Source organism: Microcaecilia unicolor, chromosome 3, assembly GCF_901765095.1.
Source record: "Microcaecilia unicolor chromosome 3, aMicUni1.1, whole genome shotgun sequence".
Taxonomy (NCBI): Eukaryota; Metazoa; Chordata; class Amphibia; order Gymnophiona; family Siphonopidae; genus Microcaecilia; species Microcaecilia unicolor.
The window spans coordinates 427,155,794-427,179,081 of NC_044033.1; the positions used below are offsets into that span (position 1 = coordinate 427,155,794).

General features: G+C 42.1%; 1 protein-coding gene across 1 annotated transcript in view; it reads left to right on the forward strand.

Annotated features, from left to right (window-relative positions):
- NBAS (NBAS subunit of NRZ tethering complex) overlaps positions 1 to 23,288 on the forward strand; it is an 892,343-nt gene that overhangs the window by 557,941 nt on the left and 311,114 nt on the right. Inside the window, exon 43 of the mRNA XM_030198850.1 lies at positions 12,831 to 13,081. Coding sequence (XP_030054710.1) covers positions 12,831 to 13,081 — 251 coding nt within the window. The remainder of the gene's footprint in view (positions 1 to 12,830; positions 13,082 to 23,288) is intronic.

The window sequence follows — 23,288 nt, forward strand, 5'->3', positions numbered from 1 at the left end:
TGCTCTGGGATTGTCAACAGTGGGCGGAGTGCTGGAGACTAGTTGTGGTTTTGCAGGGACAGTAGATGCTGGAGGAACGCAGGCAGGGACTTTCAGAGAGGCAACGACGATGAGGAGGAGAACATCAGTAGAAGCGAAGTTCCAGTAAATTCAGGTGCGCTTGTGCGAGGGTGCGCTGATCCCGGAGCTTCCCACTGAGCAACCATCAGCCGCCTCCTCCGCTGGTGGGGCTGAAGCAAGCGGAGAGCTCATACCCAGGCACTGCGGACCCTGAGAAGAGGAGCGCAGACCTGCTGGACTCTCTTTTGATTGGTGGAGAGGGGGACAAGTCAAAGTAGGCATGCGTCTGTCTCTCCCTTTCAATCTCTCTTTACAAAGGGTTGCCTGCCTGCTTCCCCCACTTCCTCCTTTCTCTCTAATACTGTGCTAGGTGAAATTGCTCAAAAGTCAATCATAAGTTACTGTAAGATTTGCCCACTGGCTTTTTATTATTATTTGTTATTGCGATTGTGTTGTAAACCTCTCTTGAGGTCAGCAGAAACATAAGTTTCAGAGTGGCTAGAGTAATTAAAGTCGAGGTGTGAATTAAGCTTCCACTGTTTTTGGACTGCTGATTGCTAGCTCTGCAATTTTTCAAGGGTAAGCTTATTGAAATGAAAAAAGCCCTCCCCCCCCCAACTCATCTTTCAACTCTAAATGAAACAATGCTGAAATTTTATAATATATATTTAGATTACTATCTTGAGCAGGGACTGTCCTTCTTTGTGAAATTGTTCAGCGCTGCGTAACCCTAGTAGCGCTTTAGAAATGTCAAGTAGTGGTAGTAGTTTAAATTCATGTTAATACATGATTTTTTTTTAACAGACCCCTGATGCATACAATGAAATTTTTGGAAAAATGACATTTTTGGAAAAATGTGATTTTGAAAAGCTAATAAATTCAAAAAGTGAATGCATCTTTTTTATGAAATTGAAGGCCAAACTGATGTGTGGCCTCACTATGAAAAGATCAGCATCGACAGCAGATTTTGCTGTCATGTGATTTGTGTGCAGTGCCATGGTGTGCTGAAGTGGAAATTGTGGGTGGCACGAGTACTCTGAAAGCTCATCGGAAATCTTGCTGTATACAAAAGAACAAGATTGAAGGGGCACAGTCCATAACTTGAATGCCAGGCTTTTAAAATGTGCCAGATAGACTGAAGCCTATGATTTTAGATAAGAACGCTATTGTCAATGCCTGTGTGAAATGTATGCCAAAGATATTAAGCCATTCACCATTATCGAAGGCACAGGTTTTGAAGTTTTGGCATCAAAGTTGCTTTCGTTTTGGGGTCGAAATATGGAAAGGTGCCAATTGATGATGTTCTTCTCAGCGCTTGAACTGTCTCTCATCATTTATCCATCTTGGCCGACACTGAGAAAATAAAGCTAAAGGAGCAGTTGTCTGGACTTCGCAGATTGGCAGTGACAACCAGTATGTGGACCCATGAATCAACCAACACCAACTACATTACTGTAACTGTAGATTACATTAATTTTAACTGGGATCTTTTGACAAACAGCTTGGCTACAAAATACATTGAGGAAGTGAAGACAGCTGTCAACATCAGGTCAGTCATACATGAAATTCTGATCGATTTTGATGCAGACTGTCAAAACAATTTTTACGTTACAGATAGTGGAACAAATGTAAAGGTTACGTTTCACAACCAGGTCTGGCTCCCATGTACTGGGCACAATATCAATTTGGTTGTGTCCCATGCATTATACCCTAAGCCCAGTGCAGATAGTTCACCATTTCGACCAGTTATTGAGCTGACTACAACTTGCAAAAAAACTGTCACTAAGCGCACCTGTCTACAACACAGTTAAAGCTGGTTTCCACTGGATGGAACAGCACACTGACTATGCTTAAATCTGTCTCAGAAAATCTGGAACACATGAAGTTACTTGCTGACAGTGCAAAAGACCGCATATTTACCAAGCATCTTTTGAATGTTATTGAGGTCCTTCTTTTGGATGTAATTAAGGCACTTGCTCCCTTTGATGATGCAGAAAGACTTGTTTCATCTGATCAGACACCAACACTGCGTCTAGTAGTCGCTGTTCTTGTGAAGCTGGCAAAAAGTCTTTCAATCCTTGATAATAAAGTTGAACCAATTCGGCAGCTCAAACTGAAACTGCATTATTTTCTTGACAGCCATTTCTCTTTGCATGAACTCCACTATCCCCTGAATTCTATATAGTGTGCTTAAATTTAGGCACCAAAATTGGTGCAGATTCTAGAACACCACATGTAACTTAATTGGCTTGACAAGCTAATGAGCACTGATAACAGCACTTAACAAGCAATAATGAGCACTAATTGGCACTGATTAGAATTTAGGCACACAACTCGCTAAGCGTATTCTGTAATGATGTGTGCTGAACTTCTAACACATGGAGGCAAACAGGGGCGTGGTTATGGGCGGGAAAAATAAGCATTTCATGGCCATTCCAAAAATTTAGGCGCCTAGTTATAGAGTATGGCCATTGCGCCTAAATCTACGCACTGAGATGTACACCAGGTTTGACGTAAATGGATGTGAACAGATATTGGCGCTGAAATATCAACTAAGCATATCCTACAATCGGCGCCTAAATCTAAGTGATGATTATAAAATATACTTAGCACTGATTTCATCGCCGATATTTTAGGTCTCATATATAGAATCTCCTCCTATATGGCTGCTCTTATGGATCCCTGCATAAAGCGTAATACTAATCTCATGGAATCTGAGAAACGACAGGTTGCCATTGAGGGCATCCGTAAGATGGTCTCAGACATTCCTGGTCATCCTTTGACTAATTTGATGGACAACTCCTCAACTGTTGATGAAAAAAGTCAAACCACCTCCTTTCAAAAAAACAGTTAGGCTGATAACTTTTTTGGCCACTTGTTTGTTACTTTTGTGAAAGCCAGAATCTGATGAGTTGGATTTGTATGTGACTTCCACAGATTTGTCAGATGACTTGTTAAGCTTTTGGCATTTGAAATCTGATGTCTGGCCAAAGCTTTCGTCTGTTGCCAAAATTATCTTGGCAATTCCAGTCACAGAAACATCTTCTGAACTTTTGTTTCATTAGCTGGTTGTACAATTGTGAATCAGCGGACTCAGTTAAATATGGAGACACAGTGGATGATTTACTGTTTCTTATTGAAAAAATGAACTATTATTTATTATTAGTATATTTTTAGTAGTAAATATTGTTATTTGTCTTTTAAACTATAGGCCTAAGTTGTTTATTTACAGTGTCTGTTAGACCTATAAAATTGTATATCTTCCTTTCAGCTTTGAACAAGGAGATATGAAGAAGAAAATTAAGACTACTACTACTACTACTACTTAACATTTCTAAAGCACTACTAGGGTTACGCAGCGCTGTACAATTTAACATAGAGGGACGGTCCCTGCTCAAGGAGCTTACAATCTAAGAGACAAGTGAACGGACAGTCCGATAGGGGCGGTCAAATTGGGGCAGTCTGGATTTAGTGAACGGTAAGAGTTAGGTGCCGAATGAGTTGGAAAGCGCAGGGTACAAATGTTACAAAAAAAAAAAAAGATGGGCAGGGAGGGGGCTTGGCGTAAAGGCTCAGGAAGGTTGTTCCAAGCATAGGGTGAGGCGAGGCAGAATGAGCAGAGCCTGGAGTTGCGGTGTTGGAGAAGGATACAGAAAGGAGGGATTTGTCCTGTGAACGGAGGTTACGGGCGGGGAGATGAGGGAGGAGAGGTAGTGAGGGGCAGCAGACTGAATGCATTTGTAGGTAAGAAGGAGAAGCTTGAATTGAATGCGGTATCTGATTGGAAGCCAGTGAAGTGACCTGAGGAAGAGGGGTGATATGAGTAAATCGGTTTTGGCGGAATATGAGACGTGCCGCAGAGTTCTGAACAGATTGAAGGGGGGATAGATGGCTAAGTGGGAGGCCAGTGAGGAGTAAGTTGCAGTAGTCAAGGCGAGAGGTAATGAGAGCATGGACGAGAGTTCGGGTGGTGTGTTCAGAGAGGAAAGGGCGAATTTTGCTGATGTTAAAGAGGAAGAAGCGGCAGGTCTTGGCAGTCTGCTGGATATGCGCAGAGAAGGAGAGGGAAGAGTCTAAGAAGACTCCGAAGTTGTGGGCAGATGAGAAGGGGAGGATGAGGGTGTTATCAACTGAGATAGAAAGTGGAGGATGCGGGGATGATAGACTGCGGGGATGATGAGGGTATGGGGTTACAAAGTCTGCTTGACTGCGGGGATATTGTGAGGATGGGAAAATTCTTTGGTTGCGGGCAAGGAATGTTTTCTACTCCCTCTGTTGGATATTTTTGTGTCTTCTGCAAATAGACAAACCTTTCCATTCTTCAACAATGTTGCTCACAAATATGTTAAATAGACTCAGTACCAGTACCGATCCCTCAGCCATTCCACTGTTCCCTTTCCTTTCTTCTGAATAAACACCATTCACAACCACCCTCTGTCATTTGCCAAACAACCAGTTTCCAATACAGTTCACCACCTTGGGTCCTAACTTCAGCCTGCTCAGCTTATTCAGGAGTGTCCTGTGAGGAACCGTTTCAAAGGCTTTGCTGAAATCCACGTAGATAAGGTCTAATGCATGTCCTTTACCCAATCAAAGAAATCAATTGTATTCATTTAACACTATTTTCCTTTCGTAAAACCATGTTGTCTCAGATCTTGCAATCCATTGGATTCTAGGAAGTTCATTATCCTTTCCTTCTGCAGGGTCTCCATTAGTTTCCCACTTCTTCTCTGTCCCCACTTTATGAAGAGGGACCACATCTGTTCATTTCCAATCCTGTGGAACCTCTCCCATCTCCAAAGATCTATTAAATAAACCCATATGATTTCACTCAAGGATTTCTCTGAGTTCCCCCAGTATTCTGGGATGTATCCCATCCGGCCCCTTGGCTTTGTCCACTTTCAGTTTTCCAAACTGTTCATAAACACTTCCTTCTATGAACTGTGTAGTATATGCTCCATTCCCATATATACCCCTGGCTGATATTCATGGTCCTTCTCCAGGAATTTCCTCCATGAACACAGAACAGAAGTATTTGTTAAGCACATCTGCTTTTTCCGAATTACTCGCCAAATAGCATCTTTCAGTCTTACAATTTAATCTCTAGCCTTCCTCTTTTCTCCTATATATCTGAAAAAGTCTTGTCACCTTTATTTACATTTTAAACTGTGTAAAATAAGTAAATAATCTTTAATGGCTTAAGCTAATTGACAAGACTAAAGGAAACATTTGTACTTTCACAATAAAACTAATAATAGAATACCTACAGTGGTGGAAATAAGTATTTGATCCCTTGCTGATTTTGTAAGTTTGCCCACTGACAAAGACATGAGCAGCCCATAATTGAAGGGTAGGTTATTGGTAACAGTGAGAGATAGCACATCACAAATTAAATCCGGAAAATCACATTGTGGAAAGTATATGAATTTATTTGCATTCTGCAGAGGGAAATAAGTATTTGATCCCCCACCAACCAGTAAGAGATCTGGCCCCTACAGACCAGGTAGATGCTCCAAATCAACTCGTTACCTGCATGACAGACAGCTGTCGGCAATGGTCACCTGTATGAAAGACACCTGTCCACAGACTCAGTGAATCAGTCAGACTCTAACCTCTACAAAATGGCCAAGAGCAAGGAGCTGTCTAAGGATGTCAGGGACAAGATCATACACCTGCACAAGGCTGGAATGGGCTACAAAACCATCAGTAAGACGCTGGGCGAGAAGGAGACAACTGTTGGTGCCATAGTAAGAAAATGGAAGAAGTACAAAATGACTGTCAATCGACAAAGATCTGGGGCTCCACGCAAAATCTCACCTCGTGGGGTATCCTTGATCATGAGGAAGGTTAGAAATCAGCCTACAACTACAAGGGGGGAACTTGTCAATGATCTCAAGGCAGCTGGGACCACTGTCACCACGAAAACCATTGGTAACACATTACGACATAACGGATTGCAATCCTGCAGTGCCCGCAAGGTCCCCCTGCTCCGGAAGGCACATGTGACGGCCCGTCTGAAGTTTGCCAGTGAACACCTGGATGATGCCGAGAGTGATTGGGAGAAGGTGCTGTGGTCAGATGAGACAAAAATTGAGCTCTTTGGCATGAACTCAACTCGCCGTGTTTGGAGGAAGAGAAATGCTACCTATGACCCAAAGAACACCGTCCCCACTGTCAAGCATGGAGGTGGAAATGTTATGTTTTGGGGGTGTTTCTCTGCTAAGGGCACAGGACTACTTCACCGCATCAATGGGAGAATGGATGGGGCCATGTACCGTACAATTCTGAGTGACAACCTCCTTCCCTCCGCCAGGGCCTTAAAAATGGGTCGTGGCTGGGTCTTCCAGCACGACAATGACCCAAAACATACAGCCAAGGCAACAAAGGAGTGGCTCAGGAAGAAGCACATTAGGGTCATGGAGTGGCCTAGCCAGTCACCAGACCTTAGTCCCATTGAAAACTTATGGAGGGAGCTGAAGCTGCGAGTTGCCAAGCGACAGCCCAGAATTCTTAATGATTTAGAGATGATCTGCAAAGAGGAGTGGACCAAAATTCCTCCTGACATGTGTGCAAACCTCATCATCAACTACAGAAGACGTCTGACCGCTGTGCTTGCCAACAAGGGTTTTGCCACCAAGTATTAGGTCTTGTTTGCCAGAGGGATTAAATACTTATTTCCCTCTGCAGAATGCAAATAAATTCATATACTTTCCACAATGTGATTTTCCGGATTTAATTTGTGATGTGCTATCTCTCACTGTTACCAATAACCTACCCTTCAATTATGGGCTGCTCATGTCTTTGTCAGTGGGCAAACTTACAAAATCAGCAAGGGATCAAATACTTATTTCCACCACTGTACCAGGGTTGTCATGTGCTCAATTTCAGAGATATAGGGAAGAGGCTCTGACTTTAGCAGCAGCAGCGGTTATCCCTACTGGCCAACCAGTAGTATGGAATTCAGGTTAACGGAGGTTCCCTCCAGTCCTGGGTTTGTCAAGGTGGTTTCTGACCAGCTTGGCATGATGGAAGAAGCAGAGACCTCTAAGGGTATGTTCAAAATGGTAGGAGCTCAAACTTTGGAGTTACAGCACAACCTTGGACAGCAGAGTACTTAGCTATCCAGAGATTCTGTTGAAGGCAATACAGTCTCAGATATTGTTATCTCTTCTTCTTCGATGCAATATACAAAATACAAATGACAAGTTACTGAGCAATGACTTACCCCAGATCAGGTAATGTCATACCTTCTCACTCATTTCATGCTTTAATTCCAAGGTTATTGCTTCTATAATGTTTTGCTTTGTACACATTGGGGCAATTCTGTAACCTAGGCACGAACATTTATGCATGCGTTATACATGTAGATGTTTAGAATACTAGCATATCTGTGCATGTAAATGGTAGCTTTCTGCCTAAGTTCTGTTCTGCAAATACTTGTATAATGCATATTTGCAAGGGGGAAAGGGCATACAGGGGCCAAGCATGGGTAGGACATAGAGAAGACTTGCGCTTGCACAGGTAACATATAGAATCCTACCACACTTAATCACTTGCCTTTAATGCCAGCTCTTAATGCAGGCACTTAAATATTAGGCACATCTATGCTAGTATTCTGTAATAGAACTTAGGCACCCACATTCCATTTTAGAATAGGCCTCTACCATATGCTCTCAGGGTGCCTAATGGAGGCATCCAGTTACAAAATTGTCCTCATTGTCACTGAAACCCTATTAAATCTGATTGTGAGCCCTTGTTCCCAGGCCGAGGCTTAGGAAGGACCTTGGCCAAGGCCTAGGGTAGATCAAACAGGCACTATGCATCAGGGCCGCTGAGAGACTGAGCCGGGTCCGGGGTAAGGCCGCGCCCCCTCCAGTATCGCCGTGCCCCCCCCCCAGGATCACCGCCGCCGCCCACCCAAGGATCACCCCCCCCCTCAATTGCTACTTCTGTCACCTCCCTCCCTTGCTCCCAGGGCGCTGGCACCGCAGTTCCCAGTCTCCACCTATCTACCTACCCTCTTCTCCCTTCTGCCTGCCATCCGACCCCCTTCATTTAAATTTTAAAAAAATCTCTAAAGCAGCAGCCCAGCGCCTTCTCTGTGAAAGGGGCAGATCGCCTCGGGCGGGCCTTCCCTCACTGTGTCCCCCCCTTGTGGGAATAGGAAGTTACATCAGAGGAGGGCGAGACACAGTGAGGGAAGGCCCACCCGAGGCGATCTGCCCCTTTCATAGAGAAGGCGCTGAGCTGCTGCTTTAGAGATTTTTTAAATGCAGGGGGTCGTGCGACAGACAGAAGGGAGCTGAGGGTAGGCAGGTGGAGACGGGACTGCGGCGCCAGCGGCTTGGGAGCAGGAGAGGGTGAGAGACTCCAGTGCTGGGCCCTTCTTGGTGTATTGGGCCCGGGGAATTTTGCTCCCCCCGCCCCTCCCCCTCTCTGCGGCCCCACACACTCTGGGGAAAATCAACAAGCACCACAAGAAAAGGGAAATAGACCACTCAGGTGGGCCGCAAGGCCAATCTGGAACCGAATCATACACTAGGAAAGGGAAAAGAACAACGAGGGGTCCCAGAAGGGACTGAAGCTCAAGCAGCGCACACAGCACCAGGCAGTGACACAAAGGGAAGGGCAACAGACCAAACTGGTGGATACAGACTACAACCAGAGGGAGAGAATACAAACAAAGGCTACACAGTAACCCAGGTAGTGGAGGACACAGCCCACAGGGAAAAAGAGAATGCCAGGTTCAGAGCAGGACACTATAGACTTGGAACCTAAAAGAGTGAAGCTCCACAGAAATGGCTGAGCAGGAAAAAAGACTGAAGGAAAAGGCTGCTAGAATTCCCCAGGAGGAGGAAGGCCAGGACCCCCCAGAGTCAAAACAAACCCAGCAGGCCAAGGGCAAGAGCAGACAGAAAGAAAAGGCAGCTTCTAACTAACTAAACCAGGAAAGGAGGACAGAGCTCCCCAAAGTCAAATAACAGACACAGGGCACCTAGAGTAAAAGCAGAACAAAGGGAAGGACCACTTTCAAATACACAAACAAGAAAAGGGCCAGAGCCCACAGGAAAATAACAAGCAAAAGCAGACTACTACTACTACTACTTATCATTTCTATAGCGCTACTAGACATACGCAGCACTGTACACTTGAACATGAAGAGACAGTCCCTGCTCGACAGAGCTTACAATCTAATTAGGACAGACAAACAGGACAAATAAGAGATAAGGGAATATTAAAGTGAGGATGATAAAATAAGGGTTCTGAACAAGTGAATAAGGGTTAGGAGTTAAAAGCAGCATCAAAAAGGTGGGCTTTTAGCTTAGATTTGAAGATGGCCAGAGATGGAGCTCGACATACCGGCTCAGAAAGTCTATTCCAGGCATATTGTGCAGCAGGATAAAAGGAACGGAGTCTGGAGTTAGCAGTGGAGGAGAAGGGTGCAGATAAGAGAGATTTACCCAGTGAATGGAGTTCCCGGGGAGGAATGTAGGGAGAGATGAGAGAGGAGAGGTACTGAGGAGCTGCAGAGTGAATGCACTTATAGGTCAATAAGAGGAGTTTGAACTGTATGCGGAAACGGATAGGAAGCCAGTGAAGTGACTTGCGGAGAGGGCTAATATGAGACTACAGAGAAAGGCTGCTTTCAAATAAAGGACAGGAAAGAATCAGGGCTCATAAAAGACAAATACCAAGCACTGCACATAAAGGTTTAAAACAGAGTACAGGGAAACTAAACAAACAAAGCAGGAACAGCTTACCAGGGACAAAACAACACCACAGCCAGGCAGGAAGAAAGGAGGCAGAGGACAGACCCAAGAAAACACTGGTTACAACCAGCACACACAGAGACTATAAACAAAGAGAAGAGCAAGCAAACTCCAAAGAATACACACTGTGCCAAGAGCAAAGACTAAGTAAGAGAACCAGAGCTCAGCTCAGAGGAAATAACGCTAGAGCATCCGCTGTAGGGAGAGGTAAGTTTAAATAAGGTCTGAGTTCTGAGGTCTGCTGCTGCAAACATCAGCTCAATCCCTGACAGGCCAATCAGAAGCGAGTCCCAGTCATTCCCCTGCCTGTCTCAGTAGAACCATAACAAACCCTAGTGTACAGTTGCCTCATATTTCAGCCAGTTTCTTACCTGTGGATGAAAATTTTTCATTGTAATATCCAGATGGTTAGCTTTAGAACCTCACCTCACCTCACATTTTGTGGTGTAACTTCAGGGTTGTTTGTCCTTGTGTCACATTGTCATTGACCCCAGGGTACACTCCTTTCCCAGATTTTTTGTCTGTGAATGAAAAGGTGTTTATTTTTCCAAGTGAACAAAAGATTATGCTTTCATTAGGGTAACTCAGAAATTATTATCGCAATCAATTTGTCTTCTTAGGATGATGTCACTACCCTATGTACAGTAACCAAACAAATCAAACAACTTCCATAACAGATTTCTTTTTATGGCAAAAATCTGCTTTTTCCAGGCACTTACCCCATGATACCATATTATCCAATGACACCATATTGAGGCAATTTAATAATTAATGACAAATGGGTTAAGACAAACATATAAAATGAAGACTCAGTCTACAGTAAACCACCTCAGTATACTAATAAACCATGTATCAAAAAAGGGAAAAAAAAACCCTATCACAAGTGATACCAAGGCAAAAATGTAGGGGTGGACCAGAAAGAACCTTGCATCTAAATGGGATTAGAGAAAACAGTCTTTGTTAAGCACCACCATTGTAAACCGACCTGATACGAGGCCGTTTCGGTGGGTATACCGTCTGCTTCAAAGGTCACAACTGTTTCGCAGTAAGAGCACAACTCTCCAAGTGGTGCCAAATTGTGCTATATTCACAGGGAGAGATGGGCAAATACCGCACTAGTATTGTCCACAAAACTATCACTGAGATTATCTCATCAGGAACTTGCAGCATGTCAAATACACATTCTGGCACCGCTTGGAGAGCAGTGCTCTTATTATGATACAGTTGTGACCTCTGAAGCAGACAGTATACCCGCTGAAACACGGCCCCGTGTCGGGTCAGTTTACAATGGTGGTGCTTAACAAAGACACTTTTCTCTAATCCCATTTGGCTGCAGGGTTCTTCTGGTCCACCCCTACTTTTTTTTTTTGCCTTAATAAACCATGTGTATCATGGTCTGGAATCACAGTATTGTTACTTAAATATTTACTTACGCATTCTACTTCTGTGCCATCTACCAAAATACATGTGTGGTATATATAGCCTGTGTTCAAAGGTCAAAATGATATCAATCAGTGGCTTAGAAAGAAGGAAATCAGAACTCTGTGTGTTTGACCTTTTATAATTGAAACTGACATAACATTTTAAATTAATTGATTATGCTGAATTTTAGTTGGTGCATATCTTTTTATTCTCCATCTTTAGTACCAATCATTTGTGTTTTCTTTTATCACCTTTTCAGTACAGACTCCTTATGGATTTGACTTCTCTTTTATTTCTGTGTACCTTTAGCAATTTTCTGAGAGATTCTACCAGGGTAATTCCTTTTTGAAAATTTAACACATAGGTGCAAAAGTATGTATGCTTTGCCCTTTCTATATATGTAGATAGGATTAGGCAGAGGAACTGCATGTGTAAATTTTGAGTAGTCAGTGTAGACATATGGTTTTCTTTTACAACCAAATTACACCTCTGGGAATGTCTTCATTTAGAGCAGCTTAATATAGCTATCTTGTAAAAATGGGCACTATGTTTGGATTTTCTGAGTGGGGAAATTTTCACTCTGAGGGTTCTTATGAGTTAGTTGAGAGTCCTCAGTGTATTCATTAAAAATAAATTGCTCTAATAAAGAATGTCAAAAGAATTATCACAGGATCAAAAGAAAGGAAATTGCACAGCAAGTATCAGCCTTATTTTATATCCCCTGTGAGGAAATCCATCCCCACACATCAGGAATACTTCCTGATAATGAATACTTCATTATTTGCTCAATTTTCCTATATTAAGGAATTTAACAATTGCCAGTCTTGGCCAATAAATATATTCACACATTATTTTTTAAAAAGTTACTAAACGATCTGCAAAACCACAGTATTTCATCTTTTTTAGATTGAACTTTACTTAATAATGTCAGGCTAAATAAAATGTGCACAGCCTCCTTATTTATAGGGAACTTTCCTTATGACCAAAGTTCATTTTTGAAGGCTCACATGCAATATAAAAGTCCAAAAACGACAAGAGTAAAATTGCTTGGATATAATGCTAAATTCTATAAATAAAATAATAAAAAAGTCCAAAATGACAATCTTATCTTCATTGTACACTCTGCCTTATCTTCATTGCATTATCAACAGAACTGTGTACAGTATTAGGTGTTATCATTTCTTTCACAGATAACGTCAGGCCTTTTCCACACCTTTTGAAGACTTCATTTGTCACTCCCCACTCTTAGGAGATAACCATGGCCTGATAGTTTTAAACTGCATAACAGATCATAAGTTATCCAAAAATTGAGTGTTCAGGGAGTTTCTGCGTAAAGGATCCATCTGGCTAGGTGACTGTTATTAGTCTCTCCCTTCCTGGAGAAAATGAGCTATCTGAAAGTGTTTCATTGTAACTCATATTCTGTGTTTAATATATTTTATATAATGTGAATGTTAAACTTTTGCATATCTTTTCTTATTTAAAATGAAATGTGATTGCTGTAATATATATTCTATAGATAATGTACTGTATATTAGTTTTTATTCATACAACTAAATGAAATGTTTTTAAACACAGTTTGTCTACATTGGAAATTGAAGAAAGAGCACAAAATCTTAACCTTTTTGAAACACTAAAAACAAACCCTGAAGCTTTTTATGAACATATGGCTAAATATGTCTACCCAAGCATTGAAGGCAAAGATCACCAGAGGTTGCTGTATTACTTTACTCTTCTAGAGAACTATGGTTGTCCACAATACGTGAAGCATGCAATCAAACCTGAAACTCACATAAAACTGCTTAAAAAACTCAAGGCAGTTGCCTCAGGTAGAGTATCCATTTTGTGCTTTGAACAAATCTGATTTTTAAGCTCAAATACATTAAATTTTCTCTGCAAATATGTCTAATATGTTGAAAGAGCCTCTTGTCCTTTAAAGAAAAGCTTACCATGCCTTTAAATCAATACCAGCTGTTAAGGCCAGCCTTGCAAATGAGCTGAGACTCAATACATTTCTAAAAAATTACGTGGTTATTTGTTTCTGTTAGTAATAGCAAGACAGCACGTCCTCACAGCATGGGTTATGTCACCAATGATACTGGTGCAAGAAAGCTTCTTCAGCTTAAATAAGTACGGGAAGCTTTTTAGTTACTTCACTACATATGTATGCCACTTCCTGCTTGCTATTTCTAGTGAAATTCTGTAGTAGATCCTTGCTCTTTTATTGTTATTTAACACATTGCTGAATTGGTAGCACCATTGTAGTGTTTATTATTAATGTTTCACTTAAATGCGGGGGGTTTTCCAGAAGTTTTGAAATTAGCAACAGTGAAGCCAATGTTGAAAGCAGATAAACTTAATCCACAGATATTGAGTAATTATAGACCAATCTCTGATCTTCCTATGGTGGGGAAAATCATTGAAAAGGTAGTTTTGCAGTAGTCAGAAGAATTTGTTGAGCGTGTTCACGGTTTAGATTAATTTCACTATTTTTTTTTTGTTACATTTGTACCCCGCACTTTCCCACTCATGGCAGGCTCAATGCGGCTTACATGGGGCAATGGAGGGTTAAGTGACTTGCCCAGAGTCACAAGGAGCTGCCTGTGCCTGAAGTGGGAATCAAAATCAGTTCCGCAGTTCCCCAGGACCAAAGTCCACCACCCTAACCATTAGGCCACTCCTCCACTCTAAATCCACTATGGATTTAGAAGAGCACATAGTGTAGAAATGTTGTTATTATCAAAAGTTAGATGAGCTTAGGAAGGAGGGAGGTGGATAAGGGGATGGTATTTTATTTTGTAACATAGTAAGTGACGGCAAAAAAAGACCTGTATGGTTCATCCAGTCTGCCCAACAAGATAAACTCTTATGTGCTACTTTATATCTATACCTGACCTTGATTTGTATCTGCCATTTTCAGGGCACAGACCAAAGTCTGCCCAGCACTAGCCCTGCCTCCTAACCACCAGCACTGCCACCCAATCTCTGCTAAGCTTCTGAGGATCCATTCCTTCTGAACAGGATTCCTTTATGTTTATCCCACGCTTTTTTGAATTCTGTTACTGCTTTCATCTCCACCACCTCCCTCAGGAGGGCATTCCAAGTATCCATCACTCTCTCCGTGAAAAAATACTTCCTGACATTTTTCTTGAGTCTGCCCCCCTTCAACCTCATTTCATGTCCCCTAGTTCTACCGCCTTCCAGTCCCCAGAAAAGGTTCGTTTGCAGATTAATACCTTTCAAATATTTGAACGTCTGTATCATATCACCCCTGTTTCTCCTTTCCTCCAGGGTATATATGTTCAGGTCAGCAAGTCTCTCCTCATACGTCTTGCAAATCCATTACCATTTTTGTAACTTTTCTTTGCACCGCTTCAATTCTTTTTACATCCTTAGCAAGATACGGCCTCCAAAACTGAACATAGTCCTCCAGGTGGGGCCTCACCAATGGCTTGTATAGGGGCATCAACACCTCCTTTCTTCTGCTGGTCACACCGTTCTCTATACAGCCTAGCAACTTTCTGCCTATGGCCACTGTCTTGACACACTGTTTTGTCGCCTTCAGATCCTCAGATACTATCACCCCAAGATCCCTCTCCCTGCCTGTACATATCAGGCTCTCACTGCCTAACACATACATCTCCCGTGGATTTCTACTCCCTAAGTGCATCACATTGCATTTCTTCGCATTGAATTTTAATTGCCAAACATTAGACCATTCATTTAGCTTCTGCAGATCCTTTTTCATATTTTCCACTCCCTCCGGGATGTCCACTCTGTTACAAATCTTGGTATCATCCGCAAAAAGGCAAACTTTACCTTCTAACCCTTTGGCAATGTCACTCACAAATATATTGAACAGAATCGGCCCCAGCACCGATCCCTGAGACACTCCACTACTCACCTTTCCCTCATCCGAGTGAATTCCATTTACCACCACCCTCTGGCGTCTGTCCGTCAACTAGTTCCTAATCCAGTTCACCAAGTCGGGTCCTATCTTCAGCCTGCCAAGTTTATTCAAGATCCTCCTGTGGGGAACTGTGTCGAAAGCTTTGCTGAAGTCTAAGTAGATTATGTCTATAGCACGTCCTTGATTGATTGATTGATTGATTGATTTATTTGTAACATTTGTATCCCACATTTTCCCACCCATTAGCAGGCTCAATGTGGCTTACAAAATACCTTAAAGGTGAACGCCAAGTCCGGTAGGATTAAACAAATATAGATTGAAATAGGGGTCAGGTAAGGTTAGAGTATAAGGTACAATAAGGGTCAACGATAATAAGGAATATATATTCAATGATTCAATTCTCCGGTCACCCAGTCAAAGAATTCAATGAGATTTGTTTGGCACGATTTACCTTTGGTAAAACCATGTTGTCTCGGATCTTGCAACTTATTGGCTTCCATGAAATTTACTATCCTTTCCTCACATCGCTTCCATTACTTTTCCAATATTCGAAGTGAGGCTTACCGGCCTGTAGTTTCTAGCTTCTTCCCTATCACCACTTTTGTGAAGAGGGACCACATCCACTCTTCTCCAATCCCATGGAACCTCTCCCATCTCCAAGGATTTATTAAACAAATCTTTAAGAGGGACCCGCCAGAACCTCTCTGTGCTCCATCAGTATCTTGGGGTGGATCCCGTCCGGTCCCATGGCTTTGTCCACCTTTAGATTTTCAAGTTGTTCATACACTCGCTTCTGTGAACGGTGCTATAGCTGCTCCATTTTCATATGTACTTTTGCCAGTCAATCGTGGTCCTTCTCCAGGATTTTTTTCAGTGAAAACAGAACAAAAGTATTCGTTTAGCAAATTTGCATTTTCTTCATCATTATCCACATAGCGATTTGCAGCATCTTTCAGTCTCACAATTCCATTTTTAGTCTTCCTCCTTTCACTAATATACCTGAAGAAATTTTTGTCACCCCTCTTTACATTTCTAGCCATTTGTTCTTCCGCTTTCGCTTTTGCCAGAAGTATCTCTCTCTTAGCTTCTTTCAGTTTCATCCAGTATTCCTCTCTGTGTTCCTCTTCTTGAATTTTTCTATATTTCATGAATGCCAACTCTGTAGCCTTTATTTTCTCTGCCACTTGCTTGGAGAACCATATCAGTTTCCTTTTTCTCTTGCTTTTATTTACTCTCCTTACATAAAGGTAAGGAGAGTAAAGATAGGTGTCATTAGATATCTCCTCTGCTTTTGACACTGTTGATCTTGTTATGCTAAAGAAAAAATTAGCAAGTTTGGCAATACAAGGGACAGTAGTTGAACGGATTTGATCTTATATGTCAAGGAGATTGATGCAAGTAGACATTCAAAATTCTTATCCATTAATCCGGTTGTTAAGTGGGTCTCACAGGGGTCTGCTTTGTCTGCCCTTCTTTTTAACATCTATATGTCATAAATACAAAAGTACATAAGTAGTGCCATACTGGGAAAGACCAAAAGTCCATCAAGCCCAGCATCCTGTTTCCAACAGTGCCTGGCAAGATCCCAAAAAAGTACAAAACATTTTATACTGCTTATCCCAGAAATAGTGGATTTTCCCCAAGTCCATTTAATAATGGTCTATGTACTTTTCCATTAGGAAGCCGTCCAAACCTTTTTTAAACTCGTCCAAGCTAACTGCTTTTACCACATTCTTTGGCAACGAATTCCAGAGTTGAATTACACATTGAGTGAAGAAACATTTTCTCCGATTCATTTTAAATTTACTACATTGTAGCTTCATCACATGTATTTTTGGAAGGCGTAAACAGACGCTTCATATCTACCCATTCAACTCCACTCATTCTTTTATAGACCTCTATCATATCTCCCCTCAGCCGCCTTTTCTCCAAGCTGAAGAGCCCTAGCCACTTTAACCTTTCCTCATGTCCTCCTTAGATCAGGTGTTTTTCTTCCTGGTGGAGGGGGAGGTGATTATATGATTACAATGAATTCATGACTAGGATTAGTGACTGGATGAAGGATAATAAATTGCTGTTGAATATGGCCAAGACTGAAATTATGATGGTAGGTATGAAGTTGTAAATGTTTTCTCTGACACATTGTAATGTTGAAGGGGTTTTAGTCTCTGTTAAGTCAACTTTGAGAAGTCTTGGCATTATATTATACTTTCAGTTGTCTTTCAAAGAGCAAATTGGACAAGCAGCGAAAGGATGTTTCTTTCAGCTGTGTATGCTGTTCAAATTGAGGTCAGTGTTGAAAGGTATGATTTTAGAGTTGTAGTACAGGCTCTGGTATTATCCAGTATAATAACTTCCAAATACGTAAGTCCTCTGTCCTTCCAGTTGAGAGGAATTGCACCCTACCAGGCATGTCTCGTGTTTATGGAGGGGCAAAGCCTCTGATTTTGGGCAATTTAAACGAAATGCAGGCAATCGCGTAATATCTGGCTCAGTGCTTGAGGTTCGGTCAACACTAGCAAGATCTCATCTGCAAAAGCCAATAGTTTCACCATATGATCCCTCATGCTGGCCTCATGGATCAAATTAAGCATAAAGTATACGACAGAGGCTCCAGATAGAACAAAAACAAAAATGGCGAAAGCTGGCATCCCTGCCTTGTGCCTTTGCCAATGGGAAATGGATGGGTCCTGACTTATTAACATTCAAGAAAGCAGCTGGGTTGGAATAGAGTACCAACAGTGTATCATAAAACCAACCATGCAGCCCCAAGTCAAATGCCTTTTTGACATCCAGTCCTACTAAAAGTAGATCAGTGTCAGAAGTAAAGTGATGTGACATTGCCAACAAGACCCTTCTCATATGTAGGCTCGACTGCCTGCACCACACAAAGCCCACCTAATCCTCTCTGATCACATCAGGGAGAATCAAAGTAAGCCAGTCTGCAAAAATTCAGGACTGGATCTTTAAATCAACATTAATTAATGAGATAGGCCTATGAGAACTTGGCGCCCTGCAGTGGCCAATTGGATGTAGGAATTAAAGAAATAAGCACCTCATTTGATTCTCTAGGGAAAGCACACTGGTAAGTAGCTGCATTAAAATAAGCTACCAATGGACCACTAACTTGTGGCACCAATAACTTATAAAATTCAAGGGGGTAGCCATCAGGACCCAATGCTCTCAGATTACACAGTTGTTGCATTTTGTATTTCTTTCCCCTGAATAGGAGCATTGTGTTGATTGACCTGCTTAACAGTAAAGGTGAGGATATCAGATCTATGCAGGTAATCCTCAATTAATGATTGGTTAACCGGAGCAGGCCTCTGATAAAGATTTGTAAAATATTCTAGAAAAATATCTCCAATCTCTTCTTAACTTTCCTCCTTGACTGTCCCCTATACCCCTTACGGATATCTTAGATCCCTTGATGCCCCTATACCCCTTACGGATATCTTAGATCCCTTGATGCCAGTCACCTCATCCTGCCCTCCCCTCTCTTAGCCCACTATGAGTCCACATTCTCCTCTGCCTTTTTCTTTATTTCCCCTAAGTTCTGAAATGATCATCCCCCTATGGTTAGATCAGAAGTGTCATTTCCAAAATTTAAGATGCTGTTAAAAAAGCATTTTTTTAGGATGGCATTTGGGCCAGCAACCCTACCTGTTTAGGCTGCTCTTAACCTGTACTCAGTCTTAGGTCCAGCAGACTCTCTGTTTCTTTTCTCTTTGGTGACTGATTCCTTACTATTACAAATAGCGTTCTTTTCTGTTTTTGTTTTTTTGTATTTTTAGCCTTATTGTAAACCACTGTGATCAACTAACCTTGCAATTGCGGTATATCAAAACTATAATAAACTATTAAATGCACTCGTCAAATCCCGGAAACCTGTGATATATCTAGTTCCTCTCCCCTCCCCAATTCTTGACCAGATGGACCAATAAAGACCCTGCCCTATTGTCAAAGTTAAAAAAATTATACTTTCTTAGAGATATGCGTTTTCAATATCCACTGATAGAGCAATGCATTTAGGGACTTTTGAGTGGCAAGTAATGTCTCCTTGAGACAATCTAAAGGGTTAACTATATAAGCCCGCTTAATCTTCAACAACTTCCTCTCTAGGAGAGCTATGCCTTGATAAATGCCCTTGTTCCTTGCACTTGTGTAAGCTATCAAATCCCCCCCCCCCCCCCCCACACACACACAATACCAACACAATAGCAGTATTCCAAAAGAGCAAGGACACCTGCACATGCTAGCCATTATGGGCTTTGTATTCCTCAATTTTTTCCCCAGGGTGGTTCTTTGAATACATCGAAAATCTCCAAAATCCCCTTCCTTAGACCGACAAAAATGACTGAAGGCTCAGCCAAATGGGTTTGTGATCTGAGATAGCCACAGGGCTTATCTTCACTGAATCTATATAGTGAAAAAAAGCCTGGGAGGTCAAAATTTTGTAAATCTGAGAAAGAGAATTATGTGCCCAAGACAAATGAGTATAGTCTTTAATATCAGGATGGAGCAATCTCCAGGGATCAACTAAGTTTAAAGCTTTACACAAATGCCCAAACCCCTTGGAGTGTCCTACACTAGGGTCATACGTAATGTGTGTCCTATCTAACAAGAGGTCTAAGATACTGTTGTATTCACCTGCTAAGATCAAGAGGGTGCCAAGATGAGTAGTTCAAAGATGCACCAGCAGTGCCGTAGCTACGGGTGGGCTTGGGTGTGCACAGGCCCACCCAGTCTTGGCTCAGGCCCACCTAGTGGTAACACCACACTGCTCTCTTCCTCCCTCTCCGCCATGGCATCCTGGCATCTGTGCTTCTGTCTCTGAACCCTGTCCCTCTCCAGTGACAGTACAGGCATCCTCAGTGCCTACAGCAATTCATTCTCACTGCTTGAATCAGCTCTGCAGGCTTCCATCTGCAGCATTCCACCAGACAGGAAACAGGCAATGATGTCAATGAAGGTGGGACGTGGCAGATGGAAGCCTTTGGGTCCGGCGCAAGCAACAAGAATGAATCGCAGGTGCCAAGGATGCCTTTACGGTACACCGGGGAGGGATGGGGTTCAGAGACAGGAGCACATATGCCAGGATGTCACAGAGGAGAGGAAGGAGATGTGGGGTAGGTGAAAAAAAAATATGTGTTTTAAAAAAATATCTCCGGGAAGATATTTGTTGTGTGGTGTGTGTGTGTGTGTGTGGTTTTTTTTTTTTTTGGGGGGGGGGGGGGGGGAAGGGGAGCAGCACATGTGCATGGAAGGGCCCATCCACTTTACCTCATAATTTGTTTCAAGATCCTCTAGGCAATCTGCCCGCTTGCAAACCAGTTTCTGTAAGTCTCAAACTTTGGCTGTAGTTGCCTGAATATCTTCTTCTTCCCTCGCCACACGCACCTCCAACTCTGTGGTTCAGCGGGTAGTATCAGATTGTAGACCCCGTAACTCAGAGATCTTCTCCAAAATCTGCAAAAATCAGGGTTTCCAAGTCTGAACTACTGCATCCTTAATCTCCACAATTGAAGAAGGTCACAGAGGGGCCTGATGCAGCAGCAGAACATCCACCATTTTCTTCTCCACCAGTCTCTCCCTTTGTCTTTTTTAAGGGTTTTAGCTGGCATAGGGTCTCCCAGTTTTCCAAGAAATCTGTCCATATAGCAAAAGCAAGATAAGCAGTGCAAAAAGATGTTTAGTTAGGCTGCTGAATTGCAAAGATGAGTCTAGTATGCATGGGGCTCTCGGAGTGGCTCAAGCACACGTCTGGAGATGATCACTGCATCACGTGACTTCTTCTTGAGCATTTTTAGGTAGCTTTCTGATTTAGGCTGTCTTTGCATTGTGGGTGAAAAATGTTCTTTATGTTTGCTTGATATATTTTGATATATGTATGTTTTTGTTATTATGTAAGCCACTTAGTGATAGGCAGGATAGAAAGTTTAAAAAATATATAAGTGAATAAATAGAGTGAAAAGAATGTAATTGTATAGACAGGAAAACAGAAAAATAAGCTAAAGATAAGTATGTCTAAAACCAATCGCACAGTCAGATGACAAGAATGGGATGTTTCAAGTAGCCATGCCGCTATTAATGTACCAAAAGCCTCCAGAAATACATGGGTTTTTAAGGCAGATTTAAATTTTTGGACTGCCAGCTCTAGGCAAAGGGGGGGCTTGAAGAAAATTCCAAAGGGACAGTGCAGTACAATACAGAGCACTCTGGTGGTGTCAAGTCTTACATGATATACTGATGGAATATATAGAAGATAGTCCTTGAGAGAATGTAGTAATCTGGCAGGCTCATAGGGAATGATAGCTAAAGAAAGATGGAGGGACATCAGTATGCAGAACTTTGAGTGAGAATAAGTATCTTGTATCAGATATGGTAATGAATTGAAAGCCAACACTGAGCCCTGAAGAATGCCACAATGCAACTGATAAGCTGAGAGTGTAGAGGGATATGAAATCATGAAAGTTTGACCACTAAGAAAAGAGAATCATTGGCATACACTACCTGAGATACCAATATAAGACAACAGGCAAAACAAAAGGGAATGATTGACAAGACCAAAGACGGCTGGCAGATCAAGTGAAACTAGTAATCTTGCCATTGTCCAGAGGAAAGTGTAGGTTGCTTAGTAAGGCTGTTAGAATTGTCTGTAGGCTATGGCCTGATCAAAATCCAGACTGGCAAGGATACAGGATGTTATCACAACCCAAATGCTGGAGCAGTTGTTGGAAGACAGTTCTCTCTGCTAATCTGGATATAAACAGAGATTGGAGACTGAACATAATTAAAAGGAAGGACAGGGTCCAAAGAGACCTTTTAAAGTATAAGGCACCCCAGGCATGTTTCCAAGATGTGGGGAATTTACCAGTGGAAAGACTCTTATCAACTGCAGAGCTAAAGGAAGTAAACCATGGTGAGAATGGTAATCCATGAGGAAGAAGCTGGATCTAAGGAACAGGTAGTATGTCTTGCTAAAGCTGTCATTTTAACAAAAGCAATGTAAGTGTGCAGGATAAAAGATCGATAAGAATGTATGGGGAGTCTGAGTGTAACAGAAGAAATATCTCCCAGTATTGTCATGGATGTGTCTTCAGTTCAGTTGCTGGGATAGAATGAGATGGTGGATTACTGTATGAACTGATTGAAGGGAAAGGAGGCAAAGATTGTTGTAGTAATGTGACATTGGTAGTAAAGAGCATGGTAAAGGTCATCTGATGGAACAGTTCTAAATACTGTTCTTTTTACCCAGTGAGGTTGTTTTTTTTTAATTTGCCATCTTGGCTGTCACTGAAATATAGTATGTTTTTTAAGCTTGTTACTCACTGAGGGGCCCTTTTACAAAGCTGCATAAGCGTCAACGCGCACCCAACGCTTGCCAAGATGGAGTTACCTCCCAGCTTCCACGTGGATCTTGTGGTAATTTCATTTTTGGCGCATGCCCGATACGCGCAGCCAAAAAATAATTTTTATTTCGGACGCACGCCAAGTGACATGCGCCTAGGTCATTACTGCTCGGTTACCGCGTGGGACTTTACCGCTAGGTCAATGGCTGGTGGTAAGGTCGCAGACCTAAAATGGATACACGGCAGTTTTGATTTTGCCGCACGTCCATTTTCAGCAAAACTTTTAAAAAGGCCTTTTTTATAGGCACTTTGAAAATGGATTGGTGTGCTCACAAAACCCGCGCCTACACTACCACAAGCCATTTTTCAGTGCACCTTAGTAAAAGGATCCCTAAGTTCGAAAAACTGTCCCACATGGGTTCTGTTTGGCAACATCACCCATGCAGCGAGGATTTGTATCCTGCTGTCCACAGAGAATACCTGCTACATGGAGGTAACTTGGTCTTACTCACTGAATTGTATTGTGGGTATAGTAAGTTTATATATAATTTTTGAAAATATCTAAAAATAGTTTCCTTAAAATATTGGGCCAAATATTCAAAGGGGTTTGTTTGTTTAGTGGCAAGCACTAAATCAGGGGTGTCCACCCTCAACCCTTGCCAGGTTGGTTTTTCAGAATTTCCTCAATATTCATGAGATCTGTCTGCATATGATGGAGGCAGTGCATGCAAATAGATCTTAAGCATATTCCTTGGGGAAATCCTGAAAACACAG